This window comes from Panulirus ornatus, chromosome 7 (assembly GCF_036320965.1).
Source record: "Panulirus ornatus isolate Po-2019 chromosome 7, ASM3632096v1, whole genome shotgun sequence".
Taxonomy (NCBI): Eukaryota; Metazoa; Arthropoda; class Malacostraca; order Decapoda; family Palinuridae; genus Panulirus; species Panulirus ornatus.
In genome coordinates this window covers 16637575-16659940 of record NC_092230.1, presented here as the reverse complement: position 1 = coordinate 16659940, position 22366 = coordinate 16637575, and the positions used below count along the sequence as shown (strand labels likewise).

Below are 22366 nucleotides of genomic sequence, written 5' to 3'. Positions count from 1 at the left end.
TTATGTCCATTCAAAGTGTCTGGAAGATGTCAGGTGGATTCTTGTCTGTCTGAGTTTCAAAGAGTGATTGAAGACCATTGGGAATGCAGTTATTCTGTTCTTGGCGACTCATTGTTCCAATTGTGTTAAGTAGTGCTGCATATTTGATTTTGCTACCGTAGTGTCAAGGTGTAATGTGATTTTGAGGTCCTTTGCATATGAAAAGACCTTAATATTGAGATTTGCTTGAGGTAATAGGAGTTGTGTAGAAAGAGATTGCAGAGAGTTGGAGAAAAAACTGCTCCTTGGGGAAATCCGTTGTAGAGTTAAGTGTTTTTGATGTGAGGCCATTGTGAGTGACTCTGTCATGGGAGCAGGCTATGAAATTGGCCTACCAATTTTTGTCATTGTTGTGGAGGGTGGGATGTGTAAGGGAACAATGTGAAATACTTTTTTGAGGGCTACTGCCACTGTGCTGGATGGGAAGGGGTATTGTGGTTGGTTGAATCCATCAAATATATGTTGCATGAGGTCAGTGTGTCCAGTGGTGGTAGTGTTTAGGTCTGAAGCTGCACTTTGTAGGTGAGAGTAGGATGCTTTTTTCGAATCACTTGTGGGTCAGTTTCTCACAATTTGGATACTGAGGATTGAAGTGATATACAGCAGTAGGAGTAGGGGAATTGGTTGGTTTGAATAGTTTTAGAATTGGTATTATGTTGACAAGTTTCTAGATGTTAGGGATTTTGTTGTGTAGCCAGGAGTGGTTAAAGACATAAGTCTTGGATTGTAAATGGGCCAAAGTTTTTTATGTGAAAATTTGATATGTTGTTAGGCTCTGTAGGAGGAGAGTCCTTTAAGGTTTTAATTGCATTGTTTGTATTATTTGGAGTGAAAGGTGGATGGGTAGTTGTCTGGATAGATTTTGTTTAGGATTTTCACGACTTTCCTATTTAAGAGTGAGGTTGTTTTATGGTTGATTTTGAGCAGTGTCTGATGTGTTCTTTGGGGGAAGGGATTTCATTGGAATGGATCAGGAGTGTTTCATGAGTGGGCTGGATTGTTGTGATGTGAGTGAGTAGTTCACCTCAGGGATCATTGGTGTGAGTGTTTAGTCAAGTGAAATCTTGGGCATTAAAATCCCCAGAGATGAGTGTTGAGCCAAGTGAAATCGTGGCATTGAAATCTCCAGAGATGAATGTTGAACTTGCTGGTGGGTTCTACACTTTGGGAGTATTTCTGGGACATGTGGATAATGTTGCAGTTGGCACTATGAAGTTTTATATTTATGGATTGTATTTCTGGTGTTGTCACTGTCTGTGAATTCTTTTCTGGTGAAAGTGGTATTAGAGAAGGTATGGTTTGATGGATGAGTGTTATGAGTCCTCCTCCTTGCATCTTGGATTCAGGCTATGTGGATGTTGTGCTCTCTGAGTTGGATGAGTATTTCTGTATTTGTTTCTGATGCTGTTGGCACTAAGTTGCAGTATGTTCAGTTTGTTACTGGGGTTTTGTAGAGTAGAATGGCTTATTTTTGAAGAGTGAGAATGTGCATTCTGTGATGTTTGTTTGTTTGATGTTTGTGCTGGAGATGAGGGGTTTTTGATGGGGTTTTAGGGGTTGCTGTCTGAATATTTGCTACATTTCCAGTGTTCTGAGTAGTCTGTAATGGATGACAGTGATGTGCAGTGGAAGTGATACTAGTGAGTGCATTTGGAGAAGTCGATAGGGTAGCACTTTTCAGTGACAAGCATTTAGCTCTGTGGGCAGAGGTATACTGGTAGTCCAGGGTTAGGGTTAATGTCACTGACTTGCATTAGTTGGGAGATGATGACTAGGTTTGTCTCCCATTAGTGTACAAATATGTGTGAAAGATATCTGAGTATGACTCATGGTCTGGCACAGTGGTTGGGGACATCTCAAGGGTGCAACCCTCACAGGAGCAGGAATAGTTAAGACCCTTTGAGGCAGGAAGTTCTTGAAGGGTGTGGCTCCAGCCAGCAGTGACCCAGACTTCTCATCATGAGTGTAGGGAGCAGCAGATGGACAGTCCTCCAATCCTCCTTCTTCCGGCAGCACCACTACATGCAGGTGGTTCCTGTCAGTACCAAATAAGTGTTTTTTTTTTTAATCAATATCATATGATTTGTGAACTCTCTAAAATCTTAATGTTTGAGCTTCTGGAACTTTTTTTTTATAATACAAAATCCCACTCCGTAAGTGATGTACATGAAAGGGAAAGGAAGAGAAGAGGAAAAGAATTTATGAATTTTGGAGGTGATAAGCTTGTTTTTTAGAATTTGATGGGTCATAGTTATTGGGAAAGACATGAGAGTGTAGAGAGTTCCAAAGCTTCAAGGTGTAGGGAAATAAATAGTTGTCAGAATGGCCCTCTCTTGAGTTGCAAACAGCCACTTGATAATCATGTGATGCAGCAGCTTCCTTAGTATTGCACCACTTGATAATCATGTGATGCAGCAGCATCCTTAGTATTGCATGGTGTAGCTAATGTTAGGGCATACAAGCAGCCAGCTCTTGGGAGCAAAAGCCAGAGAGGAAAAATGTACCAGCATTGCAGCACAGGGCAAGTGATTCAAGTTTTGAAGTAAGGCTGGGAGAGGTGATAAGTCGGACCTCTTTCAACTCAACTCTGTCAAGTCAGGATGCAGAGCTGGAATCACCTCAGATGTTAGAGCAGCATTCTGTACAAGGTTGGATCAGTCCATAGTGTAAATGGAGCAACTTTTTAGAAGGAAAGAAATTTCAACATCTAAGGAGGACTTCCAGAGTCTTAGAGGCAGACTTAGTTATTTCCATACTGTGGGGTTTCCAAAGAAGTGTTACAGTAATACCATGTATGTTCATTGAGCTAAGAGATGGAATTACAGAACTGTCAAAGGAGAGAGGAGAGTAGTGAGGGATTTTCAATATAGATGGGCAGAAAACCCCACTGAGATATCCTGTCTGTCTGAGTTTATTGAGGAAGTTGTTTCAAAACAAGATGCAAATCAAGTGAGAGGAGCAAAACTGAGTGAGTGGCTGAATGCAGTATTGAGTCATCAGCGTATGAGTGCATTTGGTTATTTGTGGATGAAAGGAAATCATTGATAAAAAGGAGAAAAAACATAGGAGACTGGACAGAACCTTGAGGGATACAGCTGGTTAGCTAAGGAGAAAAGGGGAGAAGGTGATCCTTCAGCAACCATGGAAAAGGATCAGCCAGAGAGGAAGTTAGATGTGAGGTAACAGTGTGAGGATGGGGAACCAGAAGAAGGGAGGTTAGAGATGAGACCCCAGTGCCACACCATGTCAGAAGCTTTTGATATATTAAAGGCAGCTGCAGAGGATTTTTCCAAAAATCTTTCAGGGATGATGACCAGACAGTATTAAGATAGGAAAGAGTATCACCAGTGGATGTCATCTTACCAGAGCCACACTGATGATAAGAGCGAAGACTGTGAGACTCGAGATGTCTGAAGATTTGGTAGTTGAGGAGGGATTCAAAGACTTTAGAAATAGCCAATATCAGAGCAACAGGACAATAGTTGAAGGGATGAGAATGGTCTCCCTTCTTAGGGATTAGATGTACCAATGCATGCTCCTAAGAAGAAGGAAAAGCTCTGATTTTTAAGCAGAAATAGAACATACCAGTGAACACAGGTGCCAGTTAGCTGGCACACTCTTTCAGTACACTGGGATATATGCTAACAGGCCCATAAGTTTTGCCTGTGTTCAGAGAGAGAGGCACTTTTCAGACAGTTCGAAAAGAGATTGTAGGGATGGGCATAGGATTAGGTATAGGAGCATCAAAGGGGTGAAGGAATATTGAGGCATTCAAGGTAGAATTAGGGGAGAAACAAGAATTAAAGAGAGTTGCTTTGTTTATGGTAAAGACAGGTATAGTACCATCAGAATGGAAAAGGGAAGGAAAGGTACAATGACAGAAGTTGTCAGAAATATGCATAGCTAAAGACCAGAAAGTCCTATCACTGGATGAAGAGGAGAAGTTAATGCTTTTCCTTTGAATAAGGGAAAGCTTTGCCTCATGGATAACATACTTGCAGTGATTATGGGCAGTGATAAATGCTGAGTGGAAGTTGAAGGAAAGAAAGTTTTTCTAAGCCCAATATTCCTGATCCCTGGCTGAAAGGCTGCAGAACAGGAACAGTTGAACCTTGGACTGGAAGAAATCATTTTTTAGAAAGAAGGGATAGATGTCTCTATTCCTGCAGCAATCTCTGCAGTGCGTTTGGTGGAGATAGAAGCATCACCACTTAAGAGACAGTAATTTACCCAAGGAAAATCAAAAATGAATATTTGTAAGTTATTCCAGTCAGCTTTGTTGAGGTGCCAATTTTGAGGTTTAGAAGGGGCTGCTGGAGGGGGAGGTGCCTTTAAGATAGATACATATATGAGTGTTTGGTCAGATGAACTGACTGGGGATGAGATTTTGTAGCCATAGCACAAAGGATTTGAGGTGGTAAACAAATCTAGAAAAATTAGGAGAGCAGTCACAGCAGTTGGGAACATGGGTGGGACGGGTGATGATTTGCTTTAGATCATTGAGAATGGAAAATGTGAGGGGTTTCACTCCTCCCACCATCTGTATTGGAGGAATTCAATCATTCCATATGGTAAACACTGAAATCCCCATGGTAGATGATCTCGGCTTGCAGGTGAGAGGATGTCATGGCCTTGTGGCAGGAGTTTAGATTGTGGAAGTAAAATATATGATTTGTAGAATTTGCTGAGTGGTAGGCAAAACAAAAACAAAAACAAAGGAAAGGCATGGCAGTTGGGAGACAGATCTTGAGCCAGATAACATCAAAGTTTGCAAACTCAAGGTCTTTATGGTGGAATAAGCTCAGACACCGTCTCTGAAACAGAATTATGAGTGGAAATTGTAATTGGATATGAGAAAGGGGCTAGTGAGAATATCATCAGACAATTGAGTCTCAAAGAGAAGTAAGATAATGAGAGAAGTACTAGACAGATGGTGTTCAACAGCAGAGACGTTTCCAGAGAAACCATGAATGTTAGTATAGTGAATTGAAAAATAGGCAGATCTATTAGAGAGGGAAAGTTCATGGAAGAGGTTGGTACTATTACTGTTTGAGCCCCCATTCTCATTGGTAGTACAAGTCAGGTAGGAACCCAGAGATTCTTAGCTTCCCATGATGCTGGGACTAGGTGCCTTAGGTTTTTTGGACTCTGTCATGATTACGTTTAAAAATTATTGTGCAGACAGGAAATGGCAAGAAAACATCTGTGTAGAAAATAAGTGGTGCTTGAGTAGGTGTACGGTGCTTGTAAGGAGAATATGGCAGGACTAGCCTGATAGTTCATTCGTGATGAGACAGAAAGTAAGACCAGCAGTCATAACATGCAGGGTGTAAGATGGTTCCAGGTGCCACTTTAATGCTCCGGTGTTAGGATAGTAGTACCATCCTGGGCGACTGCTGTCAACAGCAAAGTGCAATAACATATATTATTCAGCTTATTGTAGAAGTTAGTGATACATATTGAAGAATGTGAAAAAACATTGTAAGTACAGTCAATAATCAGAAAAAGGTTCACAGTCCATCAAAATGAAAACTACAAAAAAGTGAAATGAATGGTGAGTACCAAATTCATGTTTTAGATTCCGTCATTGCTATGATGCATTACAATGGTATTTCATTTCCCATTATTTTGTTTTGTTCTTATTTACAAACAACAGCATAATGAATTATTGTAGCCTTGTAGTAACCATTATTTTGGTGTGTAACGTGGTGACAAGTGACAAAATGATGGGCACTTGTCCTTAGGCATGTAATGCGGACAGTGTAGTTTGGAGGTTGTGTATCTTCACTCCATATTTCCTTAGACTTTTTTTTTCTAGTGATAAGACATCTCTTTGGTAAAGTGTGTGAAAGAAGAAAGTTGAGAGTAAATGTGAATAAGAGTACAGTACAGTAGGGTTGAGGGACAAGGCAGTTGGGTGGTACATTTGAATGGAGAAAAACTGGAGGAAGTGAAGTGCTTTAGATATCTGGGAGTGGATTTGGCAGTGGATGGAAGCATGGAAGCGGAAGTGAGTCATAGGGTAGGGAGGGGGCAAAAGCTCTGGGAGCATTGAAAAATGTGTGGAAGGCAAGAATGTTATCTCGGAAAGCAAAAATGGGTATGTTTGAAGGAATAGTGGGTCCGACAATGTTATATGGTTGTGAGGCGTGGACTATAGCTAGAGTTGTGTGGAGGAGGGTGGATGTGCTGGAAATGAGATGTTTGAGGACAATATGTGGTGTGAGGTGGTTTGATCGGATAAATAATGAAAGGGTAAGAGAGATGTGTGGTAATAAAAAGAGTGTGGTTGAGAGAGCAGAAGAGGGTGTTTTGAAATGGTTTGGTCACATGGAGAGAATGAGTGAGGAAAGATTGACCAAGAGGATATATGTGTCAGAGGTGGAGGGAACGAGAAGTAGGAGACCAAATTGGAGGTGGAAAGATGGAGTGAAAAGGATTTTTAGTGATCAGGGCCTGAACATGCAGGAGGGGGAAAGGTGTGCAAGGAATAGAGTGAATTGGAATGATGTGGTATACCGGGGTCGATGTGCTGTCAGTGGATTGAACCAGGGCATGTGAAGCATCTGGGGTAAACCATGGAAAGTGGGGCTTGGATGTGGAAAGTGAGCTGTGGTTTCGGTGCATTATACATGACAGCTAGAGACTGAGTGTGAACGAATGTGGCCCTTGTCTTTTCTTAGTGCTACCTTGCGCACATGTGGAGGGATGGGGTTGTCATTTCATGCGTGGCAGGGTGACGATGGGAAAGAATAAGGGCAGACAGTATGAATTATGTACATGTGTATATATGTATATGTCTTTGTTTGTATATATATGTACATGTTGAGATATATAGGTATGTATATGTGCGTGTGTGGACGTGTATGTATATACATGTGTATGTGGGTGGTTGGGCCATTCTTTCATCTGTTTCCTTGTGTTACCTCGCTAATGCAGGAGACAGCGACAAAGTATAATAGATAAAGTGTAAATGAATAAGACATCTCTAGAAAATGAGTTGTCTTATTTAGGAAAGCAGACTGCTCAGCCTTTAAACATATCATGAAAACAGCTCCTAAATTTCAGTTGAGGTGATTTTTCATCCCTAAATCAATTTTTCTCACACCTCATCAAAATCAAACAAGCCAGCAAAAAGTTCATACAAGAGATATTTTTTTTTTTTTTTATTATACTTTGTCGCTGTCTCCCGCGTTTGCGAGGTAGCGCAAGGAAACAGACGAAAGAAATGGCCCAACCCTCCCCTCATACACATGTATATACATACGTCCACACACGCAAATATACATACCTACACAGCTTTCCATGGTTTACCCCAGACGCTTCACATGCCTTGATTCAATCCACTGACAGCACGTCAACCCCGGTATACCACATCGCTCCAATTCACTCTATTCCTTGCCCTCCTTTCACCCTCCTGCATGTTCAGGCCCCGATCACACAAAATCTTTTTCACTCCATCTTTCCACCTCCAATTTGGTCTCCCTCTTCTCCTCGTTCCCTCCACCTCCGACACATATATCCTCTTGGTCAATCTTTCCTCACTCATTCTCTCCATGTGCCCAAACCACTTCAAAACGCCCTCTTCTGCTCTCTCAACCACGCTCTTTTTATTTCCACACATCTCTCTTACCCTTACGTTACTCTCTCGATCAAACCACCTCACACCACACATTGTCCTCAAACATCTCATTTCCAGCACATCCATCCTCCTGCGCACAACTCTATCCATAGCCCACGCCTCGCAACCATACAACATTGTTGGAACCACTATTCCTTCAAACATACCCATTTTTGCTTTCCGAGATAATGTTCTCGACTTCCACACATTCTTCAAGGCCCCCAGAATTTTCGCCCCCTCCCCCACCCTATGATCCACTTCCGCTTCCATGGTTCCATCCGCTGCCAGATCCACTCCCAGATATCTAAAACACTTCACTTTCCTCCAGTTTTTCTCCATTCAAACTCACCTCCCAATTGACTTGACCCTCAACCCTACTGTACCTAATAACCTTGCTCTTATTCACATTTACTCTTAACTTTCTTCTTCCACACACTTTACCAAACTCAGTCACCAGCTTCTGCAGTTTCTCACATGAATCAGCCACCAGCGCTGTATCATCAGCGAACAACAACTGACTCACTTCCCAAGCTCTCTCATCCCCAACAGACTTCATACTTGCCCCTCTTTCCAAAACTCTTGCATTTACCTCCCTAACAACCCCATCCATAAACAAATTAAACAACCATGGAGACATCACACACCCCTGCCGCAAACCTACATTCACTGAGAACCAATCACTTTCCTCTCTTCCTACACATACACATGCCTTACATCCTCGATAAAAACTTTTCACTGCTTCTAACAACTTTCCTCCCACACCATATATTCTTAATACCTTCCACAGAGCATCTCTATCAACTCTATCATATGCCTTCTCCAGATCCATAAATGCTACATACAAATCCATTTGCTTTTCTAAGTATTTCTCACATACATTCTTCAAAGCAAACACCTGATCCACACATCCTCTACCACTTCTGAAACCACACTGCTCTTCCCCAATCTGATGCTCTGTACATGCCTTCACCCTCTCAATCAATACCCTCCCATATAGTTTACCAGGAATACTCAACAAACTTATACCTCTGTAATTTGAGCACTCACTCTTATCCCCTTTGCCTTTGTACAATGGCACTATGCACGCATTCCGCCAATCCTCAGGCACCTCACCATGAGTCATACATACATTAAATAACCTTACCAACCAGTCAATAATACAGTCACCCCCTTTTTTAATAAATTCCACTGCAATACCATCCAAACCTGCTGCCTTGCCGGCTTTCATCTTCCGCAAAGCTTTCACTACCTCTTCTCTGTTTACCAAATCATTTTCCCCAACCCTCTCACTTTGCACACCACCTCAACCAAAACACCCTATATCTGCCACTCTATCATCAAACACATTCAACAAACCTTCAAAATACTCACTCCATCTCCTTCTCACATCACCACTACTTGTTATCACCTCCCCATTTGCGCCCTTCACTGAAGTTCCCATTTGCTCCCTTGTCTTACGCAGATATACAGATATACAGATATACAGAGATATAGAAAGAAATATAACCCAAACTTCTCACACAGTACCATTCACCATTACTAGAAATTAGAGAAATTCAAGCTCTGAATAACACCAGTAGTTAGTTAATCACTGAAAACTATACTGCAAAATGGCATGCCTTCCTGAACTCATTAAATCAAAAGATCCACAACAACCAACTCTTGCACACTTTAAAGAAGGTCCATGCTTACTACACTAATCCATCCTCCACTCTTGAAGCACTTCTGACCCATTCCAGTGACATCCCTTCTCTCAAAGAATTTACAAACTTACACATGATACATTACTCAGGAATCAACCTCAGACCAACTTCCCCCTAAATAGGAAAGTCATGAAACACCTTTACAGAATCCATCCAGAAACTACTGCCCCCCCCCCCCCAGTATTAACAGTTGAATAGAATCCTTAAAGAACTCTCCTTCTACAGGCCCTGACAACATATCAAACTTTCACTCAAAACACCTGGCCCAGATGTAGTCAAGCACTAACAGATATCTTCACCCACTCCTAGCTACACAACAGTATTCCTCATCGTTGAAGGCCACCAAAATGATACCAGTTCTAAACCTTGCAACTCCTCCTGCTACTGCTGTATATCTCCTCTATGTTTAGTATCCAAACTCTGCGAAAACCAGTCCACAACAGAATCATGCAAAATATCCCACTCTCACCTACATGGCATGGCTTTAGACCTAACCACTTCACCACTACATTGCACATTGATCTCATATAATGTATCCTAGATGGCTTCAGTCACCTACAACCCCTGCCCTACACAGTGCTAGTGGCAGTAGCCATCAATGAGCATTTGATAGTGTCCCTCAACACATCCTCACACAAAAGATACTTGACACCAACTTCTACAACAGTGACAAAAAGTGGTTGGCCAGAGCCACTGACAGTAGTTCTCCAAGCAGCAGTTCTTCTTGGACCCTGTAGCCATCAATGAGCATTTGATAGTGTCCCTCAACACATCCTCACACAAAAGATACTTGACACCAACTTCTACAACAGTGACAAAAAGTGGTTGGCCAGAGCCACTGACAGTAGTTCTCCAAGCAGCAGTTCTTCTTGGACCCTCTCTAGTCTCTTCCTTCATGACCTTTCATACCCACCATGAAACACATCATGAACATCCTCTCAAGTGCAGACAACCTCACAGTCACATCACGACATCCTAACACCACAGTAGCAACAGCAAATATGCAGCACTACATTACACAATTAGAACTGGCTCACCCAGAACAGAATGTCATTATCTCATCAGAAGTGTTCCATCACTCTTTTAACCCTAAACAGATACAAATCCAACCCCCACCCTTCAGTCTTGAATAGATAGTCTCACCCTCTAAATGAAACACCAACCATATAGGCATCATATGTGATGCATATATTACATTTCTTCCTCAAACCAAAAACGTCAACACAAAAGCAACACATAAATTAAATGCCCTCAGATTTGGACAAGAAAAAGAATCCCTTTATATTCTCTACAAACAGTTCATCTACTCCTCTTTCAACTTTGCCTCACCGCCTGGTATTCCATCCTCTCAAACGCATATATAAGATAGCTGCAAATCACTCAAATTAAAGCATGCAGAACAAACACTGGCAGCCTAGAAATCACAAACACTCAACACCCATATAATGATATAAAGATTGTCCCAATACAATCCCACCTCAACAAGAAAAAGAACCCGTTATCATCCTCTGCAAACAATTCATCCACTCCATCCTGCCTAGACTTCCATCCTCTCGAAAGCAGATAAAACGAAGCTGCAAACCACATACAATAGAGTATGCAGAACAGTCACTGTTGATTAACCACAAAACATACTCAGTGAAACAAAGATCCTCCCAATACAATCCTACTTCAGAATGCTCAGAACTCAGTTTTTTGCAACAGCACTAGACCCCTCCAACCCGAATCACTCCATAAGATCACCAACCCCAAGTAGAATTAAAAATCTTACCTCTGCCTCACACCTCAGCAATCTTTACTCCCAGATCTTCCTACCCCAACAAACATAACATGGACAAAATTCATACACACTGAAATGACCAGACAAGCAGTATACAACTTTCCTCCCAGTCCTGTCTTAAAAACAAACCCATCAGACATCCACCCATCAGAAACCCCCACTCCCTGAACAAACAAGAGTTACACTTTTCCAACTACTCTCTGGACATTGCCTATCCCTGAATTACCACAAAGACCATTTCAGCAAATCCTAAAACCCTTCATGCCCATGATATAGCTACCACAGTAAAGACATCGGACACTTACTGCTCAGTTGCCTTGCATCCTCCATACATTTACACACAAGCAACATCAATGCACTTATAATCTATGGTTTTGCACGATATATACCTATTTACTTACATACTCAGGAGACCTTTTTATCTTCTTTGTGGCTCCCATGTACTCTGGAAACTGGCTACATCCACTGGGTGGGACCCCAGGTCATAAAGTGTAGTGATTGTGTGTGTGTGTGTGTGTGTGTATTGTGAGTGTTTGGCAATTTAGCAGTACTGTAAATGTTTGGTGTCATTATCAGTAGTTCCATTATAGATATGAAGAATCTTAATGTATTTTGAATTGATTTTTGTAGTGTTGTCATGATAGGTGATGGCTTGAGCATAGATGGGAAAGTGTGACTTTAATGTTTGGGAAGTGTGGTTTCAGATGGTTGTATGTCTGGTGGGATGGTTTTTAACACTTAGTTGTGAGGGGCAGCTGTTTGCTTGTCATTTTGGTGTGTATATGTTTTGATGTTTTGTCATGTTTATTTGGGGTGGGGGGATCTGTGAGTAAAGGTTGTTGATGTTTGATGATGAAATTATTATTCTTTTATTTCTTGAGGGTGAAGGAAAGAAGCATTTGTTAAATGGTGAAATGAATTTAGATTTATGTATGTAGTGAAGATGCATTTATTAAGGTTAGAGTGAAGGTTAGAATTATTGAGGGTGTAGTGAAGATGCATTTGATGGTGTCTTTCTCTGTAATGCACATGATTTTGAATGATTGTAGAGTGGGAGACACATGGCATTGGCTCATGAATGTTGACATTTGTTTTCAAAATGTTTTCATGTTGTATCCAATGGGTTTTGGTTATACTTTTTAATTATCATTATTTTCAGTGTGTAAGTGACATTGCTGTTGCTTTTGGAAAGAATATCTCATGAAATATAAACTTTTAGTATGATTAATACCATTAGTCTGATTAGGTCTATAGAAAAAGGTTCAATATTCTCATCATTTAAGATTATATAGGTAGCAGTTGTAATATTGTCTTCATCTGTATTTTAGATCTGTTGGAAGAGGAGGAGGAAACCCATCTTGAGGAAATTAGTGATGATGAATTAGAGGAGGATCGCCAGGCCAAATTCAGTGAGTGTCCTCATCTTTATTATAGATATATTGGTATATTGAGTTGGATACCGAAATGCTTTCAGCACAGCAATATCAGAAATCCATATTTCTAAATTCCTTAAACTATTAGAATTCATTGTTCAGTAAATTGAAGATGACCAGTAACTTCATTTATAACTTTCTAGAAAGTGAGTTCAATAAATGTTTATGTGCATAGTATATGTTAACATATGTTACAGACACATAACATCTAAGCCTGCAGTAGGTCTACAAATCACTTTACGAAGGTTCCTTTATGTTCAGACCATGTATTTACATCTATATTTGTATCTGTCATATTTACTTTATTTGCAATTCAGGTAAGTGGATCAGGTATGCACGGCATATGCAGTATTAACTCTTTTTTTATCTTTTTTTTTTACATCAATCAATTTCCAGTGTGTTAAAGTGAAATTTAATCTTCCTGACTTATTGAAATCCATCCTACTTTTTCTTTTTACACTTTTTTGTCAATGGACAAAAGTCCTCATCAAGGCTGGGCCTGAAATGAAATATGGAGAGATTAATGAAAGAGAAAAAGAAGATACAAAGGAAAGTATTTAAAGATTTTGGAGGAAGTGAAAAACCTGTCTTTTAGAATATGCCAGGTCACAGTTATTGGGAAAGTTGAGAGGGGAGAGAGTTTCAAAGCTTCAAGGTGTAGGTAAAGAAACAGTTATCAGAATGGCCCACTCTTGAGTTGCCAGTGGCCACAGTAATCATATGATGCAGCAGCTTGCTAAATTTGCATGTTCTACCTAGTGGTAGTGGTGCACAAACAGCCAGCTTTCAGGAGCAAAAACCAGTCATACTTAATGGATATGGAAAACAAACCAACATTTTGGTGTAAGGCATTCAGGTCAAGTTTTAAAATTAATCTTGGAGAGTTTACAAGTCGGACTGCTGCCGACTCAACTCTGTAAGACAAAAAGGATGCAGAGCTAGAACCACCCCAAATGTGAGAGCAATACTCAGTACAAGGTCATATCAATCCCTTGTATAAATGGAGCAATTATCTGGAAGAAAAGAAATCTCAGCATCTAAATAGGAATCTCAGTTTCTTGGAGGCAGTAATACTAAGTATTACAGTTACAGTAATGCAAAGTATGTTCATTAAGTCAAGAAGTAGAATTATGGTGCGGTCAAAGCAGAAAGGTAAGTTGTGAGAAATTTTGGTTAGAGAAATGGGCAGAAACTTTGTCTTGAAGGCATTAAACCATATTTCATCTAACCCACTGAGATATCCTGTACAAGTTAGAGTTTATTAAGGAACTTGTGTTGAGATGAGATACAGATCAAGTGAGAGAAGAAGGAGCAAGATTAAAAGATGTGGTGGAATGCAGTGTTGAGGCATCTGTGTAAGAGTGCATTTGATTATTTGTGGAAGAAAGATCGTTGATATAAAGGAGAAAAATTGTAGAGACAGGATAGAACCTTGAGAGACACTGCTGTTGATGAAGAAAGGTGTAGAGGCTGATCCATCAACAGCCACAGAGATAGATTGGCTAGAGAGGAAGTTAGATATGAGAGAGCAAGTGAGGGAGGGAAGGCAAAAAAGGGGAGCTTAGAGATGAGACCTTCATGCCTCACCCTGTCAAAAGTTATTGATATATCAAGGACAGCTACGTTGGATTCGTAAAAATCTTTCAGGGATGATGAACAGACATTAGTAAGATAGGAAAGAATATAACCGATGGATCTTACCTTATGGAAGCCATACTACTGATCAGAGAGAAAACTTTAGACTTAAGATGTATATGTGAGTTGAGGGATTCAAACACTGGAAATGGTAGGTGTAAAAGTAACAGGATGATAGTTGGATGGCTCATAACAGTCACCCTTCTTAGGGATGGGATGTACTATAATATATTCCAAGAAGAAGGGAAGGTTCTGATTTTTAAACAGAAACAGAACAGACAAGCAAGCACAGGTGCAAGTTAGAGGCACACTTTCGGTAAACTTGGATGGAAGCCATCAGGAGCATAATCCTTGAATGTGTCCAGAGAGAAGCACTTTTCAGACAGTTCAAGAAGAGATTACTGGAAGGGGCATAGGATTGGTAAGAGTAACATCAAGGGTAAAGGAATGTTGGAATCATCCAAGGTAGAGTTAGAGGAGAAACAGGAACCAAAGAGAGTTGTTTTGTTTATTGGAGAGACAGCTATAGCACCTTCAGAAAGAAAAGTGAAGATAGGTAGAGCAAAAGAAGTTGGTAATGATACCCATAGCCAGAGAACAGAAAGACCTGTCGGTGGATAAATCCATATTTCTAAATTCCTTAAACTATTAAAATTCATTTTTCAGTAAATTGAAGATTACCAGCAACTTCATTCATAACTTTCCAGAAAGTGAGTTCAGTAAATGTTTATGTGCATAGTATATGCTATGAGCGAAAGAAGTTGGTAATAATACCCATAGCCAGAGAACAGAAAGACCTGTCAGTGGATAAATCCATATTTCTAAATTCCTTAAAATGTTAAAATTCGTTGTTCAATGAATTGAAGATTACTCGCAACTTCATTCATAACTTTCCAGAAAGTGAGCAGTAAATGTTTATGTGCATAGTATATGTTAACATGTGTTACAAACACATAACATCTAAGCCTGCATTAGGTTTACAAATCACTTTACAAAGGTTCCTTTATGTTCAGACCTTGTATTTACATCTATCTGTGTAACTGTCATATTTACTTTATTTGCAATTCACGTAAGTGGATCAGGTATGCACGGCATATGCAGTATTACCTCTTTTTTTATCTTTTGTTTTTAAATCATCAATCAATTTCCAGTGTGTTAAAGTGAAATTTGAATAAAGGAATACTTTGCCATAGGAATAATGTACTTGCAGTGATTATGGACATTGATAAATGTTGAATGAGAATTGGAAGAAGGAGACTTTTTGCAGCTCGATATTCCTGATCCCTTGCCTGAATGGCCTCAGAACTGGAACTGTTGAATCATGGATTGGAAGAAGAGGTTGTAATAGGGGATAAATGCTTCCATTTCTGCAACAATAACCTCTGCTGTGCATTTAGCAGAGACAAAAGCATATCTATGTAAGGCAAAGTAATTTAACCAAGGAAATTCAGTAAAGAATTTTCGTAAGTTACTCCAGTCAACTTTGTTGAGTTGCCAGTATTTACATTAGCTAGTAGATAGTAGGTTGTTGACAACAGCTGCCCAGGGTGGTTCTACCGTCCTGACTGAGGATCATTAAAGTGGTACCCAGAACCATCTTACACTCTCCGTATTAGGATTGCTGGTTTTACTTTCTGTTTAATCATAATAGTACCATTGGGCTAGTCTTCTCCTAACAAGCAATATCACTTACTATCTTTCTATTCACTATACCAACATTCGTGATCTCCCGAGTAACCTCTCCTCTGTTGAATACCATCTGTCCAGTACCTCTTCTCATATCTTACTCTTTTCTCACACACAGTTGTCTGATGATGTTCTCTTAAGATCATTTTCCACATCTAACTGTAATCTCCACTCAAGACTTCAGCTCAAAGGTGGTGTTTATGCTTATTCCAACATCAGCACACCTGTTGCACACCTCAGCTTTGTTATATGGCTCAAGGTCTGTCTCCCAACTACCACACTTTTCCTCTGTTTTGCTGACTGCTTTCCTATTTCTAGAAATTTGATATCATTCTTTGACTTTCTAAACTTCTGCCATGAGACTGTGACATCCTCTCGCCCACAAGCCAAGATCCTCCACCTCAGGGATTTCAGTGTTCAACTTAGAGTATGTTTGAATTCATTCCATACTGATGGTGGAGGGATTGAAGCCTTCACATCTCACTTTTCATTGATTCAGAACAAATTAACTCCCACCCTACCCATATTCCTGACCACAGTGACCACTCTCCTAATATTCTGGGTCTGCTTTTCACCCCTAGTCTGTCCTGCTGTGAGTGCACAATATCACCCCCAACTGGTTCATCTGATCATGCTCTTATAAATGTATCTTTCTAACAGCACCTCCTCCTCCTCCAGAAGCCCATTCTAAACATAGTCAACAAAGCTGACTGGAATAACTTACATAACTTCTTTTTGTGACTTTCCTTGGGTAAATTAGTGTCTCATGTGGTGATGCTTCTGTCTCTGTTAAATGCATAGTAAAGGTTATTATTGCAGGAAGGGAAACATTTATCCCCTCTTCCTCCAAGATGACCTCTTCATCCAATCAATGGTTCAACCATTCATGTTCTAAGGCCATTTGGACAAGAGATGAGGCATATCAGGCTGGAAAAACTCTCCTTTCCCTCACTCCCACTCAGCTTTAATTACTGGCCATAATCCCTGCAAGTACGTTATCCATGAGGTAAAGCATTTATTCATATGAAGTGCAGTAACCTCTCCTAGGCATCCACTGATAAGTCTTTCCGGTTGTTTACTGAAGGCATCTCCAGCAACTTCTGTCTCTCTACCTTTCCTTCACTTTTCCATTCTGACAGTAATATAGCTGTCTCTATCATAGACAAAGCAACTCTGTTTCATTCCCTTTTCTTCTCTAACTCTACTTTGGATGATTCTAACATTGCTTCACCCCCTGATGCTCCTCTGACTAGTCCTATGCTCCTTCCTGTAAACTCTTCAGACTGTCCAAATAGTGCTTCTCTCTCTGGTCACAACCAAGGCTTATGGTTGTGATGGCATCCATCCCCATGTGCTGAAAGGGTGTGCTTCTGAACTTGAACTCGTGCTTTCTCGTCTGTTCTGTTTCTGTTAAAAACCTAAACTTTTCCTTCTTGGAAACATGCGTTGGTACATCCCATCCTTAAGATGGATGACTGTTCTGACCCCTCTAAGTATTGTCTTATTGTTTTGATATCTACTATTCCCAAAGTCTTTGAAACACTTCTCAACCCCCATATCCATAAATACCTTGAAAATCACGGTCTTTTTTCTGATCACCAGTATGGTTTCCATAAGGTGAGGTCCATTAGTGATATTCTTTCACATGCCCTGGCTCAGTCCATTGACAGCACGTCGACTCCGGTAAACCACATTGTTCCAGTTCACTCTATTTCTTGCACGCCTCTCACCCTCCTGTATGTTCAGGCCCTGATTGCTTAAAATCTTTTTCACTCCATCCTTCCACCTCCAATTAGGTCTCCTGCTTCTTCTTGTTCCCTTCACCTCTTACACATATATCCCCTTTGTCAGCCTTTCCTCATTCATTCTCTCCATGTGTCCAAACCATTTCAGCACACCCTGCTCTGCTTTCTCAACCACACACTTTTTATTTCCACACATCTCTCTTACCCTTTCATTACTTACTCGATCAAACCACCTCACACCAGATATTGTCGTCATACATTTCATTTCCAACACATCCATCCTCCTCCATACAACCTTATCTATAGCCTATCCCTTGAACCATATGATATGGTTGGAACTACTATTCCTTCAAACATACCCATTTTTGCTCCGAGATAACGTTCTCTCCTTCCACATATTCTTCATCACTCTCAGAACCTTCGCCCCCCTCTCCAACCCTGTGACTCACTTCTGCTTCCATGGTTTCATTTGCTGCTAAGTCCACTCTCAGATATCTAAAACACTTCACTGGTTCCATTCACTGCTAAGTCCACTCTCAGATATCTAAAACATTTCACTTCCTCCAATTTTTCTCTGTGCAAACTTACATCCCTTCTAACTTGTCCCTCACCCTGCTGAACCTGAAAACCTTACTCTTATTCATATTTACTCTCAACTTTCTTCTTCTTTCACACATTTTTTCAAACTCAGTCACCAACCTCTGCAGTTTCTCACTGTAATCAGCCACCATTGCTGTGTCATCATCAAGCAACAACTGACACACTTCCCAGGCCCTCTCATTCCCAACAGACTGCGTACTTGCCCTCTCTCCAAAACTCTTGCATTTAGCACCCTAATCACCCAATCCATAAACGAATTAAACAACCATGGGGACATTGCACACCCCAGCCTTAGACCGACCTTCACTGAGAACCAGTTACTCTCCTCTCTTCCTACTTGTACACATGCCTTACACCCTTGAAAAAACTGCTTGTGGCAGCTATCCTACCACACCATGTATTTGTAAGACCTTCCTCAAAGCATCTCTATCAACCCCAGTCATATGTCTCCTCCAGATCCATAAATGCTACATACAAATCCATCTGTTTTTCTAAGTATTTCTCATATACATTCTTCATAGCAAACAGTATATGAGAGGCAAGTTTTCTGGGAGCAGCTGTGTGAGTATGTTGGCAGTTTTGATGCAAACATTTTATGAGAGGCAATCGTTTTGGGAGCAGCTGAGGGAGTATCTTAGTGTTTTGATGCATGAGATTGGGTACTAGTGATGGATGATTTAAATTCGGAGGTAAGTAATATGGCACTTGAGGGTATAATTGAGGGATAGGGTATTCAGTAGAGTGAATGGAACTTGTGGACAGCTTGTGGATGTTCTGTTTTCAAATAGGACAGGTGTTTGGGCATACCTGGTTTAAAAAGAGAAACATATTTAAGGGTACAAATGTGAGTAGGAAAGATGCTCATTGGGCATTATTGGCTTGATAAGTGTATAAAAGAGAGTCTTTTAGATGTAAATGTGCTGAGATGGGCTACTGGTGAGATGTCTGATGATTACCTTGTGGAGCCTAAGATTATGATTTGTAGAGGTTTTTGGAAAAGAGTAAATATATGGGAGAGAAGAGTAAGTGAGTTTGGAAAAGAGACTTGCTTGAAGATTTACTTAGAGGGATTAAGTGTAGAATGACAGAAGCTGAGAATAAACAAAGCTAGGAGAGTAGATGAGGCATTGGAGATATTTAGGAATGCAGTGCTGGCATGTGCAAGAGGCATTTGGCATACATGAGGTGGGAGCTTGGCTGGTTAGAAAGAGTAGTGAGTGGTAGGATGAAGAAGTGAAGTCATTAGTGAAAGAGAAAAGAGAGGTCTATGTTCAGTACTTACAGGGAAGAAGAGCAAATGATTAGGAGAGAAATAAAAGAAAGCAGTAGGAGTTCAAGAGAAAGGTGCAGGAGTTGAATAAAAGGGCATATGAGAATTGGGATAAGTGAGTATCAGTAAACTTTAGGGAGAATAGGATGTTTTGGAAGAGTAAGAGAACTAATGGGAACATCAGTGAAGGGTTATATAGGAAAATGGTTGCAGGTTGTTATGAAGTGAGGAGGAAATGGAATGACTATTTTGAAGGACTGCTCATTATGTTAGATGATAGAGTAGCAGGTGTAGAGTGTTTGGGTCAGGGTGGTATACAGAATGAGAGTCATGGAGAGTGGTTTTTTGAAGAGAAAAGAGGTGGTGAAAGCCTTGCATAAGATGAAAATTTGGCATGGTGGCTGTAGTGAATGGCTTTGAAGTTGAATTTCTTAAGAAAGGGGCTGACTGTGTTTTTGAATGGATAGTTAGGATTGTCATTATATATATGGGGCAAGAAACCCTCCCCTCCTTGTATTTTAACTTTCTAAAAGGGGAAACAAGGAGTCACGCGGGAAGTGCTCATCCTCCTCGAAGGCTCAGATTGGGTTGTCTAAATGTGTGTGGATGTAGCCAGTATGAGAAAAAAGGAGAGATAGGTAGTATGTTTGAGGAAAGGAACCTGGATGTTTTGACTCTGAGTGAAACAAAGCTCAAGGGTAAAGGAGAAGAGTGGTTTGGGAATGTCTTGGGAGTAAAGTCAGGGGTTAGTGAGAGGACAAGAGCAAGGGAAGGAGTAGCACTACTCCTGAAACAGGAGTGGTGGGAGTATGTGATACAGTGTAAGAAAGTAAACTCTAAATTGATATGGGTAAAACTGAAAGTAGATGAAGAGAGCTGGGTGATTATTGGTGTGATCATGAGAGGCAAGTCTTTTGGGAGCAGCTGAGTGAGTGCCAGTAGTTTTGATGCATGAGACCGGGTTATAGTGATCGGTGATTTGAATGCAAATGTGAGTAATGTGGCAGTGGAGGGAATAATTGGTGTACATGGGGTGTTCAGTGTTATAAATGGAAATGGTGAAGAGCTTGTAGATTTATGTGCTGAAAAAGGACTGGTGATTGGGAATACCTGGTTTAAAAAGAGAGATATACATAAGTATACGTATGTAAGTAGGAGAGATGAGCGTTATTGGTTTACGTGTTAATTGATAGGTGCGCAAAAGAGAGACTTTTGGATGTTAACATGCTGAGAGGTGCAACTAGAGGGATGTCTGATCATTATCTTATGAAGGCGAATTTGAAGATTTGTAGAGGTTTTCAGAAAAGAAGAGAGAATGTTGGAGTGAAGAGAGTGGTAAGAGTAAGTGAGCTTGGGAAGGAGACTTGTGTGAGAAAGTACCAGGAGAGACTGACTTCAGAAAAGAAAAAGGTGAGAACAAAGGAAGTAAGGGGAGTGGAGGAGGAATGGGATGTATTTAGGGAAGCAGTGATGACTTGCGCAAAATATGCTTGTGGCATGAGAAGCGTGGGAGGTGGGCAGATTAGAAAGGGTAGTGAGTGGTGGGATGAAGAAGTAAGATTATTAGTGAAAGAGAAGGGAGAGGCATTTGGGCAATTTTTGCAAGGAAATAATGCAAATGAGTGGGAGATGTATAAAAGAAAGAGGCTGGAGGTCAAGAGAAAGTTGCAAGAGGTAAAAAAGAGGGCAAATGAGAGTTGGGGTGAGAGAGTATCATTAAATTTTAGAGAGAATAAAAAGATGTTTTGGAAGGAGGTAAATAAAGTGCACAAGACAAAAGAACAAATGGGAACATCAGTGAAGGGGGCTAATGGGGAGGTGATAACAAGTAGTGGTGATGTGAGAAGGAGACGGAGTGAGTATTTTGAAGGTTTGCTGAATGTGTTTGATGATAGAGTGGCAGATATAGTGTGTTTTGGTCAGTGAGGTATGCAAAGTGAGAGGGTTAGGGAGAATGATTTGGTAAACAGAGAAGAGGTGGTAAAAGCTTTGTGGAAGATGAAAGCCAGCAAGGCAGTGGGTTTGGATGGTATTGCAGTGGAATTTATTGAAAGAGGGGGTGACTATATTGTTGACTGGTTGGTAAGGATATTTAATGTATGTATGACTCATGGTGAGGTGCCTGAGTATTGGTGGAATGCTTGCATAGTGCCTTTGTACAAAGGCAAAGGAGATAAAAGTGAGTGCTCAAATTACAGAGGTATAAATTTGTTGAGTATTCCTGGGATGTTATATGGGAGGGTATTGATTGAGAGGGCGAAGGCATGTACAGAGCATCAGATTGGTGAAGAGCAGTGTGGTTTCAGAAGTGGTAGAGGATGTGTAGATCAGGTGTTTGCTTTGAAGAATATATGTGAGAAATACTTAGGGAGAAATACTTGCAGGGAAAAAATGAAATTGAGTGGGAGATGTATAAAAGAAAGAGACAGGAGGTCAAGAGAAAGGTGCAAGAGGTGAAAAAAAGGGCAAATGAGAGTTGGGGTGAGAGAGTATCATTAAATTTTAGGGAGAATAAAAAGATGTTCTGGAAGGAGGCAAATAAAGTGCGTAAGACAAGGGAGCAAATGGGAACTTCAGTGAAGGGCGCAATTGGGGAGGTGATAACAAGTAGTGGTGATGTGAGAAGGAGATGGAGTGAGTATTTTGAAGGTTTGTTGAATGTGTTTGATGATAGAGTGGCAGATATAGGGTGTTTTGGTAGAGGTGGTGTGCAAAGTGAGAGGGTTAGGGAAATTGATTTGGTAAACAGAGAAGAGGTAGTAAAAGCTTTGCGTAAGATGAAAGCCGGCAAGGCAGCAGGTTTGGATGGTATTGCAGTGGAATTTATTAAAAAAGGGGGTGACTGTATTGTTGA

General features: G+C 40.6%; 1 protein-coding gene across 6 annotated transcripts in view; it reads left to right on the top strand.

Moving 5' to 3' along the window:
- Positions 1-22366, top strand: part of LOC139749432 (uncharacterized) — a 457243-nt gene that overhangs the window by 388489 nt on the left and 46388 nt on the right. For all 6 annotated transcript variants that reach the window (XM_071663280.1, XM_071663279.1, XM_071663278.1 and 3 more), the window contains one exon: positions 12472-12552. In XM_071663280.1, coding sequence (XP_071519381.1) covers positions 12472-12552 — 81 coding nt within the window. The remainder of the gene's footprint in view (positions 1-12471; positions 12553-22366) is intronic.